Source organism: Myxocyprinus asiaticus, chromosome 4, assembly GCF_019703515.2.
Source record: "Myxocyprinus asiaticus isolate MX2 ecotype Aquarium Trade chromosome 4, UBuf_Myxa_2, whole genome shotgun sequence".
NCBI classification, from domain to species: domain Eukaryota; kingdom Metazoa; phylum Chordata; class Actinopteri; order Cypriniformes; family Catostomidae; genus Myxocyprinus; species Myxocyprinus asiaticus.
The window spans coordinates 15,606,963-15,632,426 of NC_059347.1; the positions used below are offsets into that span (position 1 = coordinate 15,606,963).

Sequence of the window (25,464 nt, forward strand, 5' to 3'; positions counted from 1 at the left end):
AGGTAAATTACTATAATTGATAATATAGTATTTTCTGTTATGTAATTTTGCCTCACAAATTTGTAGCAATCCAATGGCAAATTTGTTGTGGGGGCTTGTGGGTGTTAATGGACTTTTGAGTTTAGAGGGATTGTCGCTGGTTGGCGCTCTCGTGCGCGGGGTTAATGCGCACGTTTTTCTTTTTTCTGTTTGTTTTGTTCGGGGAAGTTCGGGGTTTGATTTTTTTAATAATGGGGAATGTGGTCTGTATAATTTTGTTTTTGACACACAATTTATTTTTTCTACTATATCATAATGTCAAATGTTAATATGAGTGTACTATCTCTCGCCACATGGAATGTAAATGGGTTGGGGCACCCCATAAAAAGAAGGAAGGTTATTACTTTTCTTAAATGTAAGAAATATGATATAGTGTTTCTTCAAGAAACACATCTCTCCCCGCAGGAAGCTGAAAAATTTGGGAAGATTTGGGGTGGACATGTTTTTTTAGTGCCGGCTTAAGTAAGAGCAAGGGAGTCATTATATTGATTAATAAACATCTACAATTCAAATGTCTCAAACAGATTAAAGATAAATTAGGGAGAGTCATTATTGTTTTAGCTGAAATTCAAGGGCAAAGGTTGATTTTGGCTAATATTTACGCACCTAACGCTGATGATCAGGGCTTTTTTATAGATCTTGAAGGGATGCTGCAAACCGCTGGCACCCCTCATGTTATAATATTGGGAGGAGACTTTAATCTTTTGATGGATTCAGTCCTTGATGATAGTGAAGCAAAAGTGTGTAAGCCCCCTAGAGCAACATTGACACTTCACAGGATGTGTAAAAATCTTGGTCTTACGGATATTTGGAGACTTTTGAACCCATCTGGTAGGGCCTATTCATTTTTTTCATCAGTCCATAAGATTTATTCTAGAATAGATTTTTTTTATATCCAAATCCCTCATTTCATCTGTTATTGATTGCTCAATTGAAAATATCTTAGTCTCGGATCACGCCCTGGTGAGTTTAGAGGTGTTGCCACATATAGAGAAAAATAAATCATATAGTTGGCGCCTTAATGTATCCCTTTTGCAAAATCCTGATTTCCAACAGATGTTAAAGACTGAAATAAATGTTTATATGGAGACCAACTGGTCCTCAGTATCCTCTGTGGCCTAGGTGGGCTAGGCCTACACAAGATTTTGTTTTATTATTATGCGTTCGGTCTCAGACATTTAGCTCATTGGTCACTTCCACCTGAGAGAGCCCCTCCCTGGTTTGGAATTGAACAGAAAGTTATTGCCCCTATTTTACTATTACAAAGCCTTTCTATTAAACTAATTGGAGAAGTTAAGTCGCACCCCATTATCTCACATCTGCATGCGCTATGGACAAAAGTGTCCAGAGTGTTTAATTCAGACATTTATTTAAATGTTGCCTCAAGCATATTGCTAAACCCAAAGTTGTGTATTGGTGAGTCCCCTTTCTGTTGGTCGGAGTGGATATAGGGGTGTTAATACACTCGGTGACATTTATGAGAGTGGTTGGTTGAGATCGTTTGAAAATTTGGTCCAACATTTGAGGATTCCTAGATCTCAGTTCTTCAGGTACTTACAGCTGTGCCACCTGCTTTGTACTATTTTTGGGAGTAGCATACACCCCCCTAAAAGGGCATATACTCTAGAAGTTGTGATTACTGCTTTTGGAAAAGGTAATGAGGCATCAGTGTATTACTCCCTGTTAATTCAGAGTCTGGGGGATGGAGCTTCAACTTCTCTCAAGAGATTATGGGAGAGAGAATTAAATTTGGTATTGGAGGAGGGAGTGTGGGCTAAGATTCTAAAAAACGTCAAGTCTACATCTAGAGATTCGAGAGTGTGTCTGATGCAATTTAAGATTTTGAATTGATTATATTGGACCCCCTCTAGATTGTATAGACTTGGTCTTAAAGACACACCCATCTGATGGTGATGCCAATTAGAAGACGGGGACACAACCCATGTTTTTTGGGGATGTGTTAAAATACAGGAATTTTGGTTAAAGATTTAGGGATTTATGTGTGATGTGTTGGACACAAGGTTTTCATTTTGCCCCAGATTCTGCATTTTGGGTGATGGGGAAGTCATACATTTTGGGGATAGCCACTTGAGAGGTTGGGTCCTGACCGGAGTTATGGTGGCCAGGCAAATAATACTCAGGGGGTGGAAGACGGCTGGGGCACCCTCATTTCGGGAGTGGTGCGGGGAGATGAGCGAGGTTGCGGCATTTGAGGAGGCAATCTTCAGAAGGTTAGGAAAGTGGGATTTGTTTAATAGGAAGTGGGGTGGATATTTTGATATTTTGGTTCACGGGGAGGGGCAGTGGAGAGGGATTTTTGATTTTTGATTTTTAGTTTGATGTGTATGTGCACTCTTGCTTTTTGAAAGTATTTTTTTTTTTTTAGCTTGTTTCTTATTTTTTGTTATAATTGTAAGAGACCACTGTAATGCATGTTTGTGTCGGGTGGGGGGGATGTTCGGGGGGAAGGGTTTAATTTATATATCTGATTCCGTATTTTATGTTGTGTCTGTTGTTGTTTTTTTATGAATGGAATCAATAAAAAATGTTAATAACAAAAAAAAAAAAAACTAAATTAAATCCTTTTTTACTATAAAAATTTCCCTCCCTATCCAGTACTTGGCGATATCCATGAAGAATGCGAATCGCCAAAAGCAAAAGGAGAATTTTAAATTGAAAGTGGAGATTTATAGAAAAAAAAAAAGGACTTAAATATTGATCATTTTCTCCACCACACCTATTATATCGCTTCTGAGACAAACCACTGGAGTCATATGGATTACTTTTATGTTTCCTTTATGTGCTTTTTGGAGCTTCAAATTTTGGTCACCATTCACTTGCATTGTATGGACCTACAGAGCTAAGATATTTCTCTAAAAATCTTTGTGTTTAGCAAAAGAAAGAAATTCGTACATATCTGGGATGGCATAATATATATACTGTATATCTACAGTAATATACAGTAATAGATAATAAATATAATAATATTGTATACCACCTGTAGCACCCAGAACACACTAGCAACCGTGTAGCAGTACCCTAGCAACCACCTAGAGCACCCTAGTATTGTGGAGGCGACTTTTGCAAAGGCAAGCATCACATTGTTTTCAGAAAATGTAAAAATCAAGTTTGGAAATTGTTGCCTATGCTCCTTCAAAATTAGACATTAAGTTTTTGCATATTTGCTCACACTTTTTAAATCTGATTCTACATTCTTCATCCTCAGAAGGTGAAGTTCATTGCTGTGACCAGCTTCCTGTGTCTGCGCTTCATCTCACCTGCCATCATGTCTCCAAAACTGTTCCACCTACGAGAGAAACATGCAGATGCCCGCACGAGCCGTACACTCCTGCTGCTGGCTAAAGTATGACCCATTTTCAAAGGGGCACACAAGAACAACAATGGAGTTAGAAACTATAGTTGTGAATACTAGTGCAATGGTTATTAATTGGTTTTGCTTCAGGTCCCCAGATTTTACATTGGACATCAAGTTCAAGTACAAAATTGAATTTCAGTGGTACATATACAGTACACATACTGTATAAACTAAAATTAAATATGGTATTGTTGTCCAGCTGTTATCTCACTAACATACCACAGATCAAGCTCAGATCCTTTTAGTTAATGGAGAATAAACTCATGTTACACTCACTGTAGAAATAAAATCTACTATTTAGGTCAGTAGGTGTTATCATGGATTATGACCTGTACAGGATTGGGAGGGTTACTTTTTAAATGTATTCCACTACAGATTACAGAATACATGCTGTAAAATGTAATTTGTAACGTATTCCGTTAGATTACTCAAGGTCAGTAACGTTTTCTAAATACTTTGGATTACTTCTTCAGCACTGGGAGATTTTTTTCACTTGTTTTGACTATAAAAACTCTGCCAGTACAGTAAGACAAAATACACATGTTAAAAATACATTCTCTGAAAAACCTAAATATCTTATGCAGTGTTGTTCCTAAAACAAGATCAATCTAATTGATCTTGTTTTAAGGATTTTTAGATATTTTTACAGGAAAACAATACAAAAATTATTATCAAGAATATTATTTTTGCCCTAATATCAAAGGTCTTACTAGAAAAAAGAAATTATGATCTAACGTGAATTTCCTTGATAAAAAATGATGATCGTGTCTGGTAACATGCATGTAAAATGGCTAGAAATAGCATTTTAGCTTAGCGTAAAGCTGACAGTTTACACAAGGTTTATTTCTATTTCTTCTGCTCCAAACGTACTTCAAACTTACTTCTCTGTCTGTTCTTATGAATGTAACACATCATAAGAAAGTGTTTCACTCGCTGTTCAAATGCACTTTGGATCGTATCATTTATATGTATCAATGTTTTCCATCTGAAAGGACTAAATATTAAATGAAACAAATGACAATAAAATGCAAAGTAATCTCTTCAGTAATCAAAATACTTTTTGAATGTAACTGTATTGTAATGACCAATGATTTGAATTGTAACTGTAGAGGAATACAGTTACTTATATTTTGTATTTTAAATACGTAATCCCATTACATGTATTACGTTACTCCCCAACCCTGGACCTGTAAACATCCATAGTTCTCATTAGTATTAACACATTTCCTCATAGAGTGACTCATGTGTGCTTCCTCAGGCTGTACAGACCATTGGGAATATGGACACTCTGACATGTTGCTCTAAGGAGCCGTGGATGGTACGATTGCAGCCAGCCATTCAGCAAGGCATCATCCAGCTCAAAGACTTCATCACGAAGCTGGTCAGCTGCCATGAGTCAGAGGGTGAGCTACTCTAAATTAGTCATTAGATGAAAAATTTAGTGGATCCCTGGCCAGAGACTCATTCATATCTGTCACATCCAATCAATCTTTAGATATATGACCTCCATTTTATAATCCTTTTTAATTGTCTTGTTGGAACAGCAGGTTTAAGGGAATTGTTCAATGAAAAATTAAACTGTACAAATATGGTTTCAAACCTGCATATACACTACCAGTCAAAAATTTTGAAACACTTGTCCGAAATGTTTCTCATGATCTTAAAAATATTTTGATCTGAAGGTGTATGCTTAAATGTTTGAAATTAGTTTTGTTGACAAAAATATAATTGTGCCACCATATTAATTTATTTCATTATAAATCTAAAATGTAATTTAAAAAAAAATGTGATTTTGAAATTGATGACTTGGACCAAATAATAAAGAAAAGCAGCCAATAAGTGCCCAACATGGATGGGAACTCCTTCAATACTGTTTAAAAATCATCCCAGGGTGAAACCTCAAGAAGTTGGTTGAGAAAATGTCAAGAGTACATGTCTGCAAATTCTAGTCAAAGGGTGACTACTTTGAAGATGCTAAAATATAACACAGTTTTGATTTATTTTGGATTTTGTGTAGTCACAACATAATTCCCATAGTTCCATTTATGTTATTCCATAGTTTTGATGACTTTACTATTATTCTAAAATGTGAAGAAAAAAAATTATAATAAAGAATGAGTAAGTGTTTCAAAACTTGACCAGTAGTGTGTGTGTGTATATATATATATATATATATATATATACAGTTGTGCTCAGAAGTTTGCATACCCTTGGAGAATTGGTAATTGGTAAGAGTGAGCAGGAAAAACACATTTCTTTTATTTCTTATAGGATTCATATTCAACTGTAGGTTATAACAAAATGGCACAATCATAAAAAAAAACATGACAACAAAGAAAAAAAATGAAATGACCCCTGTTCAAAAGTCTGCATACCCTTAGTTCTTAATACTGTGTATTGCCCCCTTTAGCATCAATGACAGCGTGCAGTCTTTTGTAATAATTGTCTCAGATGGACCCAAATTCTTGTAGGTGGTTTAGCTGCCCATTCGTCTTGGCAAAATGCCTCCAGGTCATGTAAAGTCTTTGGTCGTCTTGCATGAACCGCACGTTTGAGATCTCCCCAGAGTGGCTTGATGATATTAAGGTCAGGAGACTGTGATGGCCACTCCAGAACCTTCACCTTTTTCTGCTGTAACCACTGGAGGGTCAACTTGGCCTGGTGCTTAGGGTTATTGTCGTGCTGGAAAGTCCAAGAGCATCCCACGCGCAGCTTTCGTGCAGAGAATGCAAATCGTCTGCTAGTATTTTCTGATAACATGCTGCATTCATCTTGCCATCAATTTTCACAAGATTCCCCGTGCCTTTAGAGCTCACACACCCCCAAAACATCAGTGAGCCACCACCATGCTTCACAATGGGGATGGTATTCTTTTCACTATAGGCCTTGTTGACCCCTCTCCAAACACAGCGCTTATGATTGTGACCATAAATCTCTATTTTGGTCTCGTCACTCCAAATTACAGTGTGCCAGAAGCTGTGAGGCGTGTCAAGGTGTTGTCGGGCATATTGTAACCAGGCTTTTTTGTGGCATTGGCACAGTAAAGTCTTCTTTCTGGCAACTCGACCATGCAGCTCATTTTTGTTAAAGTATCATCGTATTGTGCTCCTTGACACAACCACACCGTCTTTTTCCAGAGCAGCCTGTGTTTCTCCTGAGGTTACCTGTGGGTTATTCTTTGTATCCCGAACAATTCTTCTGGCAGTTGTGGCTGAAATCTTTCTTGGTCTACCTGACCTTGGCTTGGTATCAAGAGATCCCCAAATTTTCCACTTCATAATAAGTGATTGAACAGTACTGACTGGCATTTTCAAGGCTTTGGATATCTTTTTATATCCTTTTCCATCTTTATAATGTTCCATTACCTTGTTACCCAGGTCTTTTGACGGTTCTTTTCTGCTCCCCATGGCTCAGTATCTAGCCTGCTCAGTGCATCCACATGAGAGCTAACAAACTCATTGACTATTTATACACTGACACTAATTGCAATTTAAAAAGCCACAGGTGTGGGAAATTAACCTTTAATTGCCATTTAAACCTGTGTGCGTCACCTTGTGTGTCTGTAACAAGGCCAAACATTCAAGGGTATGTAAACTTTTGATCAGGGCCATTTGGCTGATTTCTGTTATCATTACGATTTAAAAAGGAGCCAAACAACTATGTGATAATAAATGGCTTCATATGATCACTAACCTTAAATAAAAGACAGTTTTTTGCATGATCAGTCATATTTTCAAAATCAATGCCAAAATGTCACAATTTCTGCTAGGGTATGCAAACTTTTGAGCACAACTGTGTGTATATATATATATATATATATATATATATATATATATATATATATATATATATATATAAAAAAATTTTTTTTCATGGAACACAAAAGGACAATTTAAAAAAAATTTTTTTACATAGCTCTTTTCCATATAGTGATTATAGGGATAATTCACCCAAAAATTACAATTCTCTCATCATTTACTCACCCTTATGCCATCCCAGATGTGTATGACTTTCTTTCTTCTGCAGAACACCAACAATTTTTTTTTCAAATATCTCAGATCTGTAGGTCCATACAATACAAGTGAATGGTGACCAAAATGTTTAAGCTCCAAAAATCACATAAAGGCCACATCAAGGTAAACAATAAGACTCCAGTGTTTTAATCTATGTTTTCTGAAGCGATCCAGTTGGTTTTGGGTGAGAACAAACCAAAATGTAACTAATGTTTCACTATAAATCTTGACATCAGTCTCCTTGGTAATCGTTATTTCAAGCTCGATTACACTTTCTAGTGCCATCTAATGCTCTGCACATGTGTCAAGCTCTAGGAAGTGTAATCAAGCTTGAAATCATGATCGTGCCTAGAGACTGCAATGGCAAGATGTACAGTGAAAAGGAGTTATATTTTGGTTTGTGCTTACCCAAACCCAGTTGGATCTCTTCAGAAGACATGGATAAAACCATTAGAGTTGTATGGATTACTTTTATGGTGTTTTTATGTGCATTTGGAATATCAATATTTTGGTCACCATTCACTTGCATTGTATGGACCTACAGAGCTGAGATATTCTTCTTAAAACCTTCATTTGTGTTCAGCAGAAGAAAGAAAGTCATACACATCTGGGATGGCATGAGGGTGAGTAAATAATAAGAGAATTTTAATTTTTGGGTGAACTATTCCTTTAAGTTCCAAAAAGGACAAAAAACACATTGAAAGCAGTCCATGACATGTGTGCTATATTCCAAGTCTTTTGCATTGTGTTACAAATAGACCAACATTTAAGTCATTATTCACTGAAAATCTTCCCACTTTAATGAGGGAATTAACTACAGTCCCATGAAGCATTGTAAATGGCGCAGTCAAATTAAAAACAATGGAATAATATAAAATGTTTGATTTATAAGTACAGAAACATATATGTACCATCAACTACCAACTTTGGAGCTCACGGAAGGTCTGTCTTTAAAGGTTTATAAGTTAGCGTTAAAAATTAATTCCCCTATGGAGAAAATCAATTGGATGTTTCCATCTGGAACCCAACAGTTTTGCAGGTTGGACGTCAGTGACATGAAACGTCATTGGTTATCGCGTGTCTTGTGACCAAGTGACTTTTTCAAAGCTGAAGCATCATGTTTAATGTCACCATATTTAATCTGAGAGCTTGTAGCAACTTGGACCACTTTTATAGTGCTTTTTGTCCTTTATGGATCCTGACAGATGTGGTAACCATGAACTGTCATTGTATGGAAAAGAGCTGTGTAAAGATTCTTCAGAAATTATCCTGTTGTGTTCCACAGGGGAAAAAACACAGTATTCACATAAACACATGAGAATAGTAAATGAACATACAGTTTTTATTTTTATGTGAGCAATTCTTTAAACCTGCTTATCTAAACACAATTTTTTTTAGTAAATACTGTAATTAGTATATAATTACAGAATTTCAGTTTTTGGTGAACTTTCCTTTCTTCAGAGATGAAACAGACAGTCAAGATCCTAATTTTATTCCCTTCTCTTGTTCTCTCTCACACCTGTTTGCTTTATTTGTCATTCATTAAAACAGATCTCAAGCTAGAGACACGAATGTGTCTCCAGTGTGGCACTATGGAGAAAGAAGGTTTCCTCTTCCTGCATAGAACCAAGGACAAGTGCATGCCCATGACTTCACCCTTTAAGAAGTACTATGTGACGCTGAGCAAAGATACTCTGTCCTACTCTCGGACGCAACACTATAAGGTGAGTAACAGTGATGGAGGCCAAGCCACGTCGGATTGAAATCAAGTGTCACTCTCTGTTTTTGAGTTAGTCTTAAGTTAATGTTAATATGCTTTGCATGTCCTGACTGCTTTATAAATGTGAGATATATTGAGTCAGCTCTGCTCTCTCAATGTGTAGAAGAGCTCATCTATTTCACTGCCAAATATCCGGGCGATAGAGAAGGTGGAGGAGAAATGCTTTGGCAGTGCCAACGTCATGCAGATCATCTCAAGTGAAGACTCTGGCCAGCTGGAGACCCTGTACCTTGACTGCAAGGTTAGTGTTGCATTAAAATTCACAATACAAAAATAAAAAATGGCAGTGGATGCAGCTATTTAGCCTATAGGCACTGACTCAAATATTAGAATGTTGAACTCCCTTTAAAGGGATATTTGGTGTCAAGTATCATTGTTTATTCCTCTTTGTCTCTGTGCCTGTCTGTAGAGTGTAAATGAGTTGAATCACTGGCTGTCAGCTTTGAGGAAAGCCTGCAGTCACAACACAAACACCATGAGCTGCTATCATCCCGGCATTTATAAAGCAGACAGATGGAGCTGCTGCCATCAAAAGGAGAAAACAGGTACTGCACAATTATTTTGGCATATGACATACGGCAGTGGTTTTCAATTGGTTTTGCTTCAGGACCCAGATTTTACATTGGACATCAAGAGGCCTTCCAACACAGTATCAAAATTATTTATCATATAAAAACAACAACACTGTGCTTAAAATAAAATATTGAAATGTATTAATATGACCATAAAATGCATAAGCCCAACAGTATGCTAAATTATTTAAAGGATTAGTTCACCCAAAAGATGTTCTCACCCTCATGTTGTTCCAAACCCGTATGACTTTTGATCTTCTGTGGAACACAAAAGAAGTTAAGAAGAATGTTAGCCTTAGACACCATTCACTTCCTTTGCATCATTTTACAATGTAAGTGAATGGTGACTAAGGCTAACATTCCGCCAAACATCTCCTTTTGTGTTCCAAGGATGAATGAAAGTCATGCGGGTTTGGAACAACATGAGGGTGAATGCATTTTTTGGGTGAACTATTCCTTCAATATGAAATAGGCTGAATAGGAAAACTGACAGTTTTGTAAATGCATAAACAACAGCAGAAATGTGATTGACCAGCCTAAGGCATGGAACAAACCCTGGGCCAAACATTATATGAGTATTTACCATATTTGCCAAGTGACAGATGAATCAGTGCCAAAATGCCATAGTTTAATTAGACTTTTAAAAACTGATTTATTTTACATCGTAACAAGGGTTAATTGCACTTTATTATTTGCGTACAGCATTGTTTTTTCACCCTTTTGTTCATAACCCTATCAGAACAGACCTGTGACCCATTTTTGGGTTGCGACCCACCAATTTAGAACCTCTAATGCATTGATTTAATTGTCTCAATCCACACCAAAAGGTTCACCTTTACTATTAACTGCTAAATGCATTGATGCAAATGTTAAAATAAACTGTATTATGTTCAAATGTATAATGAATCAGTTACATATACATCCTAACATTTTAAAAGGATTTTAGTTCGTTCTGATTTAGTTCACACTTTTTCCTTCTTAATGGACTTGTGCACAGACCCTGGCTGTGATAAAACTAGACATGGAGTGACTCTACAGGAATGGTATGACCCGTTGGATCCAGACCTGGAGGCTCAGCTGATCTACCAACATCTCAGGAGTGTCCAGCATGCCATGTGGTAATGTGGCATTAACAAGTCCGAACCTATGCCTAAATACTGTATTTCATTTGCTTGTAATGTCAACTGGAATGATTGACATTTAGCACATTTTTTTGCCATTACAGTGTTTTGAAGTGATTACAGATTTATTATAAGTGAATTCAATTGTACACTGCAGTTCAGCTGTATAACTCACAGGGTTCCAACTGTCATGGAAAACCTGAAAACATTAGGGAATTTTAAACTTGTGTAGGCCTGGATAAGTCATGGAAATTAATAAAATCTTTAAAGTCTTGGAAAAGTCATGTGAATTTTTATCATGAATTTACATTTTTCTTGTTATGCGCTGCTCTAAAAAACATTTCATCAGCTAAATATTGCTCTTGTTTGGATCTTGTGTACAGTGAAACTTGCTCGCAAGCCATAATGATGTCTGATTAGTGAGCAAATACTTGTTTTGTTGATTGATTACAATTTAAAATCGAATTATTTGACCTGACTTTGATTTTTTTTTTTTTAAGGCAATCGGTTTGCTTTTTCTTAGTAAATATACTTATTTGGCTCAAGTAAAGTGAACTTCATTATTAAGTACAGTTAACTAGTTACAAGTAAACAACTCACCTGTAATGAAAGTATCAATGTTTTTATTGAATTTTTTTAATTGAGATATAGCACATCTTATACAATATAAGGACAACTTTGATAGGACTCTAGGATAGCCATATGGCACGTTGGTTTCTCCTCAGTACTTCTTAGTGCACATATATCTGCACTTTTGTAAAGTACAATTGAGTAGAAAAGAGTGACTTAAATTTCACAGGCTCCTAGTTCTCCAGGGTAACACTAATCCTAGTAGTGACTTCACACAAATCACAACTATCAAGCAGCTACAACAAAATAACAACAATAGTCATAAGAATTAAAACTATATAAATTTTTTAATAATAATTATAATATTTCTACATAAGTTCCTTTGGCTTGACCATACAGCCACACTTTTGTACTTGATAATTTTGAGTAAGTAGTACTCAAAGCCAAAGTTTAAATAAAGTTTGAGTTAAAATTCCAAAATGTGACATTTCAAGTACTGTTAATTTAGGACTTCTTGATTGTTTTTTATTAATGACAACCTTAGTGTTTAGAGAGTAACCATAACTTAATTAAAACTAGTAAAGGTAGTCAAAAATTAAGCCAAGTTGAGTCAACTATTTATTTATTTATTTTTTTCAATTTGAGACAATTCAAATATCACAAACGACTGAAGAGGTCATTGTAAATTCACAGGTCAAAAAGTCTGGAAAATCAATTTTGTAATGTTTGATATATTAGTTCATTTTTTAAGCCACTGCTATATAAAAATAGGGACAAATTGCATCAAGTTGACTAGTTTCTTTTTTTTTTTTTTCTTGTGCAGCGATAAGTATTATAAGATGAGAGAGCTGCAGGGAGCTCAGGAGACAGATTCTATTACAGGTATGTCTTAAAGCACTGTATATTTGCCATTTGTGAACAAAAGTAAACAAATGAACTTGTAAACAAACATTATCAAGCCCATATAGATTTTCTGCTCTGGACACCAGTGTTCATTTATGTGGCATCATTATTTCCCAAGTAGGCTTTAGTTTAGTATTACTACTTGTACTATTATTATAACCTCCATGTACTTACTAATACTGATAAGTCTTTTTATGACAAGCTTATGGCAGCTTCTTATTTATAACAAATATAACAACTGTTTTGATCTTTCAGACCTAAAGAAAGTAGATGGATTAACAAAACTCATCAGTATTCTTCAAGACCTGCGTGATGCGCATGCCGCAGTAGAGGAAGAGGAAAGATCGAAGAATAAAAATGTTTTCTTGGAATTACAAACGTAAACAAAAAGACTTTCTTTCTTCCTTTTTTTTTTTCTTTTTTTTTTTTTTTGCACCCAGCTGCATTTTCACAGTGTTATTCAGTCAATGATTTCCAACTGCTCAGGCTTAAAAACCTGCTGTTATTTTACAAGTTGAAATTTGAAAGTAAGTTTGATTTGGTTTGATTCTTTAAATGATTTTTGGTGCATAGATTGATATTTAGAGGGCTATGACCATAATCCCTTATTCAAGATCGTCTTGGGTGTATTTGGTGTGTATATTTGATATGAAGGTATGATGAAGTCCAGACTGCTTGTAAGGAAAGTGTTAAGGATTATAATTGTACTGCAGTGGCTTGCCAAATCAAGTATTTTGCTAAGGTGTTTATAAAGATATGTTTGTTTTTATTGTATTTTTTAATTCTATGACATTGCTAATGCAAATGTGGAGAATTAGTTCGTTGTTGGATTGGAATCCCATACAAAGTTGCCATTTCTGTTGTTACAATGTCACAGTGTGTCAATTTTGTATGTTCTATTGTTATGTCCTTATATGGTATGTACTGTAGTCAAGTATGCATTATTCATTCACAAAACAGTGTGTTTCTGTAGGTGTTTGTATCCATACACAGCACGCTTTAAAATGTGGATCATTAAAATTGTTATTCCTCACAGTTGATGTGTAGTGTCTATGCACTAGATGGTGCTACAGTGTTCATATTTCAGTGACTGAATTCAGAGCTTATCCACAATACAGCTGTCTTTGGTAACACAAGGGTGTTCAAAACCAGTTTCACAAGATGTATTATCATGGTTCCTGCACTTATTTATAGGATTACTACTGTAAAAAGGGGGTGAAAGTACTACTGTATTACCACTGTAGTTTCCTGCTATTCCTTTATATATATATATATATATACACACACACACACACTACCGGTCAAAAGTTTTGAAACACTTACTCATTCTTTATTATAATTTTTTTTTTTTTTTTTTTTTCATTTAATAATATTTTAGAATAATAGTAAAGTCATCAAAACTATGGAATAACATAAATGGAACTATGGGAATTATGTTGTGACTAAACAAAATCCCAAATAAATCAAAACTGTGTTATATTTGAGCATCTTCAAAGTAGTCACCCTTTGACTAGAATTTGCAGACATGTACTCTTGACATTTTCTCAACCAACTTCTTGAGGTATCACCCTGGGATGCTTTTTAAACAGTATTGAAGGAGTTCACATCTATGTTGGGCACTTATTGGCTGCTTTATTATTTGGTCCAAGTCATCAATTTCCAAATTTTTTTTTTTATTACATTTTAGTTTTGTAATTAAATAAATTAATATGGTGGCACAAATATATTTTTGTCTACAAAACTCATTTAAAACATTAAAGTATACACCTTCAGATCAAAATATTTTTAAGATCATGAGAAACATTTCAGTCAAGTGTTTCAAAACTTTTGACCAGTAGTGTGTGTGTATATATATATATATATATATATATATATATATATATATATATATATATATATATATATGAATACAGAGATGAATATAGAGTATATTATAGTATAATATATTATTATAGTATATTATGAATATAGAGTATAAGTTAATATTAATAAACTAGTTGTTATTAATAAATGAGTAAAGTAGCCATATAATATAAATTATATTATAGTATATATGTATATATACTGTATGTAAATATAAATCCATTAATGTAGCTACTGTAAAAGTATAAGATCTTTTTTATCTCTCAGTTTAACAGTGCAATCACATTCACAATGTTTTTTTTCTTCTTAAAAAGATAAGAAAGCAATTTACCCCTTGTGTTGTTCAAAACCTGACTGTGTGACTAAGCTATGACATTCTGTCTCTTTAATGTTGTTTCAGCATTAATTTAAGGATCTGTGTTTTGTGAAATACAACTGATGACTTTTTTTTTTTTTTTTTTTTTTTTGGTGTACAGTGGCATGCAAAAGTTTGGGCACCCCTGGCCAAAATGTCTATTGCTGTGAATAGTTAAGTGAGTAGAAGGTGAACTGATCTCCAAAAGGCTTAAAGTTAAAGATGAAACATTCTTTTCAACATTTTAAGCAAGATTTTTGTTTAGCACAGTTTTAGAGTGAAAAAAGAGAAAGGAGCACCATGCAAATGTTTGGGCACCCCAAGAGATTTTAGCTCTCAAATAACTTTTACCAAGGTCTCAGACCTTAATTAGCTTGTTAGGGCTATGGCTTGTTCACAATCATCGTTTGGAAAGGCCAGGTGATGCAAATTTCAAAGCTTTATACATACTCTGACTCCTCAAATCTTGTCCCAACAATCAGCAGCCATGGGCTCCTCTAAGCAGCTGCCTTGCACTCTGAAAATTAAAATAATTGATGCCCACAAAGCAGGAGAATGCTATAAGAAGATAGCAAAGTTTTTTCAGGTAGCCGTTTCCTCAGTTCATAATGTAATTAAGAAATGGCAGTTAACAGGAACGGTGGAGTTCAAGTTGAGGTCTGGAAGACCAAGAAAACTTTCCGAGAGAACTCCTCGTAGGATTGCTAGAAAGGCACATCAAAACCCCTGTTTGACTGCAAAAGACCTTAAGGAAGATTTAGCAGACTCTGGAGTAGTGGTGCACTGTTCTACTGTGCAGCGACACCTGCACAAATATGACCTTCATGGAAGAGTCATGAGAAGAAAACCTTTCCTGCATCCTCACCACAAATTTCAGAATCAGAAGTTTGCAAATGATCATCTAAACAAGCCTGATGCATTTTGGAAACAAGTCCTACAGACTGATGAAGTTAAAATATAACTTTTGGCCACAATGAGCAAAGGTATGTTTGGAGAAAAAAGGGTGCAGAATTTCATGAAAAGAACACCTCTCCAACTGTTAAGCACTGGGGTGGATCGATCATGCTTTGGGCTTGTATTGATGCCAGTGGCACAGGGGAACATTTCACTGGTAGAGGAAAGAATGGATTAAATTAAATACCAGCAAATTCTGGAAGCAAACATCACACCATCTGTAAAAAAGCTGAAGATGAAAAGAGGATTGCCTCTACAACAGGATAATGATCCTAAACATACCTCAAAATCCACAATGGACCTCAAGAGGCACAAGCTGAAGGTTTTGCCATGACCCTCACAGTCCCCCGACCTAAACATCATCGAAAATCTGTGGATAGACCTCAAAAGAGCAGTGCATGCAAGACGGCCCATGAACCACAGAACTAGATGCCTTTTGCAAGAAAGAATGGGCGAAAATCCCCCAAACAAGAATTGAAAGACACTTAGCTGGCCACGAAAAGCGTTTACAAGCTGTGATACTTGCCAAAGGGGTGTTAATAAATACTGACCACGCAGGGTGCCCAAACTTTTGCTTCGGGCCCTTTTCCTTTTTTTCTTTTATTTTTTTTTTTGAAACTGTAAAGATGGAAATAAAAAAATAAAATTGATTGAAATATTAAAGAAATGTGTCATCTTTAACTTTATGCCTTTTGGAAATCAGGCCATTTTTTGCTCGCTTAGATATTCACAGCAACAGAAATGTTGATCAGGGGTGCCCAAACGTTTGCATGCCACTGTATGTGTGAATGTGTGAACTAATATTTATTAAATATAGTCACCGAGCATATAGATAAGTCAGGTGACAGTATGCGGGCATTACAAATTATGAACTGGCAATGGACATATGATTTAAATGAGATGTTTGGACCATTTTTATATTGATTCATGCAGATTCTCATGGTAATTATTGTGTTTGAAAAGACTGATATCAGAGCATACAGTACTTTTACTTTATTTAAAAATATAGTCTGAGAATGTTTTAACAATTTTGCATGCACTGCTCCTGTTATTAAAGACTTTAAGTGGTGCCTTATGTTTACAACCTACAGCAAGAATGTGCTTCCTGTTTTCCTTTCACAGTTTTCATCTGAAACATGACCAACCATTTCTAGTCTTTTCTCTTTCTCGCCCCCTCTCTTTTAGTCTGAGTGAAATGCTTTCTTGTGTTTCACCCCCTTCTGCACTTGAAAGACAGGCACTATTATTTCACATGCTAAAGAGGAGGTACTGGTTTTCTTTTTTCCGTGGCCTTCAGTACAGCTGAGCTCAGTGTTCTGTTATGTATTTTGGATGACCAAAATAAAATTATGTTTATCTTGAAATGAGAAGATAACATGCAAGGGGGCAACTGATGCTTTATTTTAAGGGATTATATTCCCATTGAACTTTGTAGCCAATGATTTTGTCAAGCTAGTCAGGGTGCTGGCTATACTTTGAGTAATACATGAGAGTTTCAGTGATAAGTTTTCTTCAAATTCTCTGTCAATAATGTTCTACTATTTTGAATGCCATTTTAAACATGTTTTAATTAATTTCCCATCATAAAGAACATTTGGGGAATTGAGTTTCATGCAGTAATCAATAAAAAAAACCCCCATCTGATTAAACTGCTCTCTCTTTCTCTGTTATCCTCCTTGCTTAAGTTTCTCTAAGGGCAGTAAGGCATCAGACATCTGACATAGATAACCTGGTTATGAGGTAGGATCTGTGAGACACATATGTGAAAATCCCAACAAAGTTAGATTTTGACAATTGCGCTTCATCAGTCATGTTTCAGACTTAAAACTGAGAATATAAATCAGTGTGCAGAAAGCGACACTTTACTTGAATTGGGAGTAAAAAAAAGTGTCCCATGACAAGCAATGAAGGTACAAAATCTTAAATTTAATTCAACCCTGTTGTCAAAGTTGTTGTGAGGAAAATTTCAATTTCAATTTCAATATTTTTTTTATCTATGGGAAATATAAATGTAACAATAACTTGAAAACAACGTGTGCCAAACTAGCTAGCCCCTACTGATAGCTTAATTTAAGCAAAATCTGCAATGCATTTTGAACATTGAACAGTTATATCTTTATAAATGTACATTAACCAATAACAATACATTCTTTCGAAATATATTGTTCATTGTTAGTTCATATTACCCAATACATTAACTAATGTAAACAAATAGAACCTTATTGTAAAGTGTTTCCAGTTAATGTAATGAAAGCCCATGACCGGAAGTGCATAAATTCCACAGCAGCTGTATGAGCTTCCGGCCACTGACGGGATGTCCATAAATGGGCATGACTGAATTTCATTCTGGATTTGGGTCGGAAAACAGAAGTCGTTCATTAAGCGGTAATTAGAAGAAAGCTAAATCAATGTATAAATGATAGGCCCTAATCGTCACCACGTATTGTCTTTTTTATTTTTTCCAGAAAAGGCAAATATATCCTAATCCCCTCCATTATATAGCAATAATAAAGTCTCCTCCCTCTCTGCTCTATAGTAAAATGCATTCTCTAAAAGCCTGAATTGAAACCTTTTACCCCTCCCGCTTAATGACCCTCGTTCATTCCGGAGAAATATGCGCGCTATTGACACACTTCCAGGACATTTCTGTAGGCAGCTGGGTAGGGACACAAGAGCTAAATTTCTGAACAGGAGCTTTCCTAAAGTGAGCCGGTGTCTGTGAGCCTCGCATCCTGCCCCACTCCCACTTCCACTTCCAGCTTCAGCTCAGCATCCATATTTTTCGCATCCGTGTGTGTGTGTGTGCGCGACAGAGAGTGAAGGGAGTGGCAGACGCCAACAAATCTCATGCCGGGAAATTGACCGATCCATCCCAGCACAGAACATCTGAAGTTAGTCGGCGCCAACGTCTTTATATTTGGATTTGGACTTTATAAGGTAATAGTCTTGTTTGCGAGAGCGAATCGCGTTTGTGTCGGGTGACAGGGGCGCAAGAGGACGGTAGTCGCGAGCACGCCGCAGTGAAGAGCCAAAACAATAGAGCAGCAGAAATGAACCTTTACACTTACACTTCCGCCTCTTTTACGATATATATTGAGCTTAAAATTGAATTAGTGTGTCGTTATGAAGTGGACTTCACTTCTTGTGTTTTTAAAAGAGCTAAGTTCGTGTTTGGACGGTAGCTGTAAGCATATTAAAAACTGCCGACATCAGTGGATAATGGGTCCATCTCACAGATCCTGCTAGAATACCACTAATGACCTTGTTTTGTTGCTGATTTTATCACAATGAAAATATTCATTCAGTTCACACATTCACTGTCTGTTTCATTGTTTCAAATTTCAGCAATGGTGTCAGTTACATTGAAACAGTGTTACAGCCTGTTCCAATTCTTCCTAAAGAAACAGTGATTTTAGAGTCTTTCTTCGTCCTAAAGCATCACATTATTGACAGTGTAGCTCAGACAATATCCTTCTGTCTGTATTAACTTGGGGCATGCAAGGCCATCCACAGTGTGCATATTGCAAATGGAACATATACCATTATTAAAGATCTACTGTAATGTACTGAGATTTTCCCATTATTATTGAACGTTTTATGATGGTTGTCTTCAGTCCCACAGGTAGAATGGAGACGGATATTCGCCATCCTCACATTTAGTGCCTCAACAAAAACCTTCAATAGCTGCGAAACGTGAAGTTTCTCCAGTGGACACAATGAACGTGCTGAAGTCCAGTGGCTTGAAGATCCCTGGCAGGGGTCCCAAACACTCCAGTCCAATGGGACGAACAACTGCCGGCCCATCGACCAGTCCTGCAGCTCAGAAAGATAGTAAGTCAGCTCCTTCTGTGCCTCACACGCCTCCAGACCCTCTGGATGTAATGATGGCATACTTTCAGTTCATCATATTACCCATATATATATATATACTCTATATATAAAATCTGCAGAATGGGTTTAAACATACGTATAATGTGGTAAATGTAGCTTAGAGTACTAAATATTTAGAGATATGCCATTCCGGATGTGTATGACTTTCTTTCATCTACTGAACTCGTATGAAGATTTTTAGAAGAATTTCTGAGCTTGGTAGGTCCATACAATGCAAGTGAATGGGTGCCAAAATTTTGAAGCTCCAAAAAACACAAGTCAGCATTAAAGTACTCCGTAACACCCCAGTGGTTAAATCAGTGCCTTCAGAAGCGATATGATAGGTGTGGGTGAGAAACAGAACAATATTTAAGTCCTTTTTTACTATACATTCTCCTTCCTGCTCAGTCAAATCCACTTCATGCATATCACCACCTGCTGGGCAGGGAGAAGGCTTTCTAGCAAAAAGGACTTGAATATTGATCTGTTTCTCACCCAAACCTATCATATCACTTTTGAAGATATCGATTAAAACACTGTAGTTGTATGGATTACTTTTATGATGCCTTTATATGCTTTTTGGAGCATCAAAATTTTGGCACCCATTCACTTGCATTGTATGGAGCTACAGAGCTGAAATATTCTTCTAAAATCATAATTTGTGTTCTGCTGAAAAAAGAAAGTCATACACACCTGGGATGGCATGAGGGTGAGTAAAAAATGTGAGAATTTTCATTTTTGGGTGAACTATCCCTTTAAGCCCAAACCCGAAATTGCTCACTTTCTTTATAATTTCTTCTCCTAGCCAGTATTGTTGCAATGGGCTGTATTTTATGTAAGCATCATTGGCAACATTGGTAACAGTATTTTAACAGTAATCACACAAGGTATGGCACACCCGAGCAGAAGGAAAATAAACACTGGCTTTCCATTTATCAAGTGCTGAAACTTTGCTTGGTGCAGAACAATTTGGAATAATGTGAAACAATGTAACAGTCACATAAAGTCCTCTTTGCAGCCTGAACTTGTTTAGAACCATGAATCTTTGTGACACCTGCACTAAAAACATGCTAGGAACGCAACGAATGAAACAGAGCACAGGTGTCTTGACATGCGTTTTTGAAACATAAAGTTTCTTTAAATTTAAAACCTGATGTGGTGCAACAGTCAAAGACATCTGCCCAGCATGTGTTTACATCGGAAAAAATGGAAAAACAGAGCAGACGCACGCAAAAACACATTTGATGTGAGCGGCCCCTTACTCATCTGTTCACGCGTCTGTCAGAGTGCATGTGTGAATATGTTAGGTAGGCCTCTTTATTTTTTTCATTAATTTCAAACACGGGCCCGACCCGAAGTCATAATTGAAAATTTGACCCGGACCCGGCCCAAAACCGGACGGCTTCTCAGGTCCCATCGGCCTAGGGTCGGCTTTCTCAACTGGTGGGTCGCAGGTCGGTTCTGATGGTCGCGGACAGCTGGATAAACAATGCTAAATGTGAGAAAAAAAAGAAACTTAACAATATAATGCATAGGAAGGATAGTAAAATGGTAACATTAATAACGTTCAATGTTTTATTTAAGGACATTTTGTTTACATTTTGTATGATAAACAATTTTGGTACCTTGTTGAGTCATCACTTGATGTCCAAAGAAAAAACTGGGCCCTAAAGCAAAATCAGTTGAGGACCACTACACTAGCATATAGTCAGATAGCATCAAAATGAACAGACAAGCCACAATATTTCATATATACCGGTAAAAGTGCAAGAGTTGGTGAAAGTTTATAATTTTGTAAGTGAAAGGGGTTCCAATTCTGCAAAATCTGCGCCTTCCCACCACCATCGTTGTTTTTTGGACATATTCTGTAGAAGGATTAAAATTTTTCACAAATGGTAATCATTCAATACCATGTTATATAATGGCATAATTTTACCTTGTACAATTACTGTATCATGGTACCACCAGAATACTTTTTTGTAAGGGATGATTCAACTATTAAAGTACTTTCAGTAGTGTGGTTGAAACTGAGCAAATGCTTGGATTAGATCAAGCACAGGAACTTGTGAAACATTTTTGCCCCTGTATAACATAAACTGATCACTTAACTGTTTTTAGAAGTAATGCTACTAGTTGTGTGCATTTCACAAAAGTGGAGACCGTTTTAGGGCCTTAATGGGTGCTGATTGATTTAATCCGAATAGGTTTGATCTGGTATGTGGTTTAATGAGGTTAATTATCTTTTAAATCAGATAACAAGCCCTGACACTGGTGACACAGACATTGGTTACATAAATCACAGTGAGTTAATCCTGCCTCATTGACGTGGCTGACCTCATAGACAGCCACAGCGAAACCAGACCACGTTATTTACATTAGTCTGCATGTCACCCAGATGAGTGTCATGGTTCAAGTAGACTGTGGAATGCTTTGTTCATACACGCACACACACAAGCACACACACACTGGAAGTACAGTCGAGAATGAAAATCAGACAATATAGTTGCTCTGCTGGTCACATTGAGAACTCTTAAAGTGACAGTTCACCCAAAAATGACAATTCTGTCATTTACTCGCCCTTATGTTGTTATAAGCCCGTATGACTTTCTTTCATGACTGATGTTAGGCAGTGTGTTAGACTGAGTCACTATTAACTTTCACTGCACATTTTTTCCATACAAGTAAAGTGAATGGTAACTGAGGCTGTCATTCTCCCTAATATCTCACTTTGTGATCCATGTTAGAAAGTCATGCAGGTTTTCATTTTTGGGTGAACTATCTCTTTAAGATAACTTCACATTTGGTATTTGTAAAGGAAAGTTTAAATAGTCCACAACATTTTTTAATTTTTTCAGTCTTTGTTATTTTGCGCCACCTCTACTAACAGTAGGCTATTTGTTTTACTTTGAACTAAAGCAGCTTATGATATTTATAACAGCATGGGTACAATGTGGTAATCTGCTTCTTTTGTAAATTTCACGGCATGGTAATAGTGTGTTGTCCTGTGCTCTAAAGCTAGCCTCGGATGCCATGTGTGTTATTTACACAAGCGTCATGGGAAAATTACGTTGCTGTGGAGAAAGCTGCTTACTGAATGAGCCGCATGCATATGGGAGTAAAGAGTATGCTGCTTATACAGTGCATGTAAACCGGAATGCTGTTTTTTCACAATAACCCGCTTTCTCGTAATAAGTTGCTTTCTGGTGTTCATGTAACCGTATTCAGTGTTTTGCAGTGTTTCTGCATTATGTTCATGTTGAGAATACAAACTCCTTGACATATTTGCAAAAGTTTCAGCCTTCTTCAGCACCTTTGGACCGGACAGCTCCTTTAAGGAAGAATTTGGACTATATGAAGAACAAATAACGAGCGATCTACGTGCTGGTTTGACCGGTCTCTTTTCTTTCTTTTGGGGGGGGGGGTTTCTCCCCAATTTGGAATGCCCAATGCACTCTAGGTCCTCCTGGTGATGTAGTGACTCGCCTCAATCCAGGTGGCGGAGGACGAATCTCAGTTGCCTCCGCATCTGAGACCGTCAATCCACGCATCTTATGTGGCTTGTTAAGTACGTTACCGTGGAGACCTAGCATGTGTGGAGGCTTCACGCTATTCTCTGCAGCATCCACGCACAACTCACCACGTGCCCCACCGAGAGTGAGAACCACATAATAGTGAACACGAGGAGATTAACCCAACGTGACTCTACCCACCCTAGCAACGTGGCCAATTGGTTGCTTAGGAAGCCTGACTGGAGTCACACAGTACGCCCTGGATTGGAACTTGCGACTCCAGGTGTGGTAATCAGCGTCTTTACTTGCTGAGCAACCCAGGCCCCCGACCGGTCTCTTTATTATAATATTGTAACGATTCATACAATGGGCAAGGAGGAGGCAGGAACCGGCTTGACAAAACACGTAGACATGTATTGTTGTACTTTTCAGTCGCACACAGTAACACACTGTTTCACACTAACATGTCGACAAACACACAGCTTCAGGCGTCTCTCTCTCTCTCTCCATTTGCCGCTGTCTCCTCTCCTTAAATACTCCCACGCCCCTCACTGGAACACGAGACCGGTGTGGCACACAGGTGGAAGTTATTCACCACTTATCTTCCCGGCCTCATTCTGCCCAGATGCTGCTCGGCCCTGCCCTGCTTGCCACAAATAGTTAACAATCAATCTTTCTTTCTGACCGTTTAATTAGTTGGCATACGTTATGCTGGTGATGGAGCAAATTCTGAGTGGTCTTCGAGTGAGAGTAAACAGTCTGATGATGCTTTGACTTACAGAAAAAACTTTCCTCCATCCAGGCAAATTCATTCCACTCTGAACTTCTCACATACACTGTTTGGGGCCCCTCTACAACCCGGGGCCCTGGGCTGCAGCCCAGATTAGCCCGTGCGCAAGTCCGGCCCTGATTAGCACTCTTCTACACTTTTATTAGAAGATGTCTCTTATTCAACTATTTTGGATGAAATTTTTGCACAATTCACCAGCCAAATTGAAAATGTATCTGCATTTGACGCTTGATGGGTGTTAATTTCGGACCCTGCTGCTGTCCTTATGTGTGCAATATTCTCAAAATGAGACGTTATTGTTACCCAGAAACATATAGGCTAACATATGGCATATAATATAATGGCTAACATATGGCATTAAAAACTAATAGAAACAAAATATCCAGGATGTAAAAATGTAAGATAATGTATTGATATTGTAAAGTAAAACTAAGATTATATAAAATGTGGTGTAAATATGGTATAAATAGAGAAAATGAGCTAACAGATCAACTGCATTACTTCACAGGGTCCGCATTAATTATTTATCTGTATTTTTTTGTTGAATCTCAGCTAACTCCAGGGCGAATTTGTAGTACTGCATACTGTATGTTCATATATTTTGAACTTTATGCCTAACTTTATACTCTCGATTTTATTTAACAGTAAAAAATATAACTTGGACATTTCGTTCTCTAAATAGAAATGTTTGAGCGGAGCGCTAATTGAAATTCCGGGATACTGGACTAACATACAATTTGGTTAACAAAATAGCCTAAACCTATTTTTAACTGGTACTCTCCAGAAAGCAGAATTTTCCCCTGGATATTTCTTAAAAATGTGGCTCAGGCTCAGGAAATGAGTAACACATTCTCTTTGCTTCAGATGTAAGACTGCATGTCTGTAACTGTCAAACTCTTTTACTAGACCAGAAAATTGTTTTTGTGTGAATTCTTTATGGATGCTTTAAGGGCAAGGCGAAATAAGCAAAAATGAATATTGCAATTTTTCTTTTTGAGTTTTTATTGAAAAGGGATTCTCATCCAAACTCAATGTTGCAATGTTGGATGCCTCAAACAAAAAGAGCAGTGTTTTCATGGCGCCACAATGTTTGCACTTTTTAAGGGAAATCCACCTACGAACGGCTCACTTATAGCTGTCTCTGCACGTTAAGCAGGGAAAGGATTTTAACATAGATTTTTTAACGTGACTTGTGCAGCTTCATTATTATAATGGGAGCAATCTATAGTCACTTTTAGAGCTCTAACTCTCAAAGTTACACTTAGTTGGCAAAAATGTTGTTCACCTATCAGAGATATGATGTGTGCTACAGTTGTTAGTACTGCACGTATCCAGCCGTCTCGCTCATTGCAGCGGTTCTTAAGTCCATTTGTGGGTGCTTTTTTGGAGATCTAAACACTTCAATTTCCATTAGATCCAGGCATCCAGAGAGCATCCAGCCACTGTACAGAATGGTCCACATTTTATGACAATTGGTAACGTAATCGTGATAAAGTCACTATGAATGAAGTGCCTCCCGCTATTGTTTTGAATAAGTTTGACAACTAGCAAGAAATGGACAAAGATGTCGCTTTCTTACACTGACAAACAGTCCTTGAAATGGCCCATAATAATCAACATAAATGGTTTAGAATTAAAGGTGAATTGTGTAATTTTTTTTCTCGTATACCTTTATATGAAGAGACAATTACAAGCAATTTTAAGTGGATTTCCCCGGAAAATGTAAACACTGTGGCTAATTGGTGCTAT

The 25,464-nt window shown here is 36.8% G+C and overlaps 2 protein-coding genes across 5 annotated transcripts in view; both read left to right on the forward strand.

Annotated features, from left to right (window-relative positions):
• Positions 1 to 13,409, forward strand: part of LOC127439848 (ras GTPase-activating protein 4-like) — a 69,876-nt gene extending 56,467 nt beyond the window's left edge. Inside the window, exons 14-21 of the mRNA XM_051696102.1 lie at positions 3,266 to 3,403; positions 4,674 to 4,818; positions 8,980 to 9,152; positions 9,312 to 9,449; positions 9,618 to 9,753; positions 10,778 to 10,898; positions 12,295 to 12,353; positions 12,630 to 13,409. Coding sequence (XP_051552062.1) covers positions 3,266 to 3,403; positions 4,674 to 4,818; positions 8,980 to 9,152; positions 9,312 to 9,449; positions 9,618 to 9,753; positions 10,778 to 10,898; positions 12,295 to 12,353; positions 12,630 to 12,757 — 1,038 coding nt within the window. The 3' untranslated portion in view covers positions 12,758 to 13,409. The remainder of the gene's footprint in view (positions 1 to 3,265; positions 3,404 to 4,673; positions 4,819 to 8,979; positions 9,153 to 9,311; positions 9,450 to 9,617; positions 9,754 to 10,777; positions 10,899 to 12,294; positions 12,354 to 12,629) is intronic.
• A 4,795-nt stretch (positions 13,410 to 18,204) lies between these two features.
• LOC127439840 (CAP-Gly domain-containing linker protein 2-like) overlaps positions 18,205 to 25,464 on the forward strand; it is a 45,455-nt gene continuing 38,195 nt past the window's right edge. For 2 of the 4 annotated variants that reach the window (XM_051696076.1, XM_051696078.1), the window contains exons 1-2: positions 18,205 to 18,483; positions 19,161 to 19,377. In XM_051696076.1, coding sequence (XP_051552036.1) covers positions 19,263 to 19,377 — 115 coding nt within the window. In that variant the 5' untranslated portion in view covers positions 18,205 to 18,483; positions 19,161 to 19,262. The remainder of the gene's footprint in view (positions 18,484 to 19,160; positions 19,378 to 25,464) is intronic. The other 2 variants (XM_051696077.1, XM_051696079.1) reach the window with 2 other exon arrangements.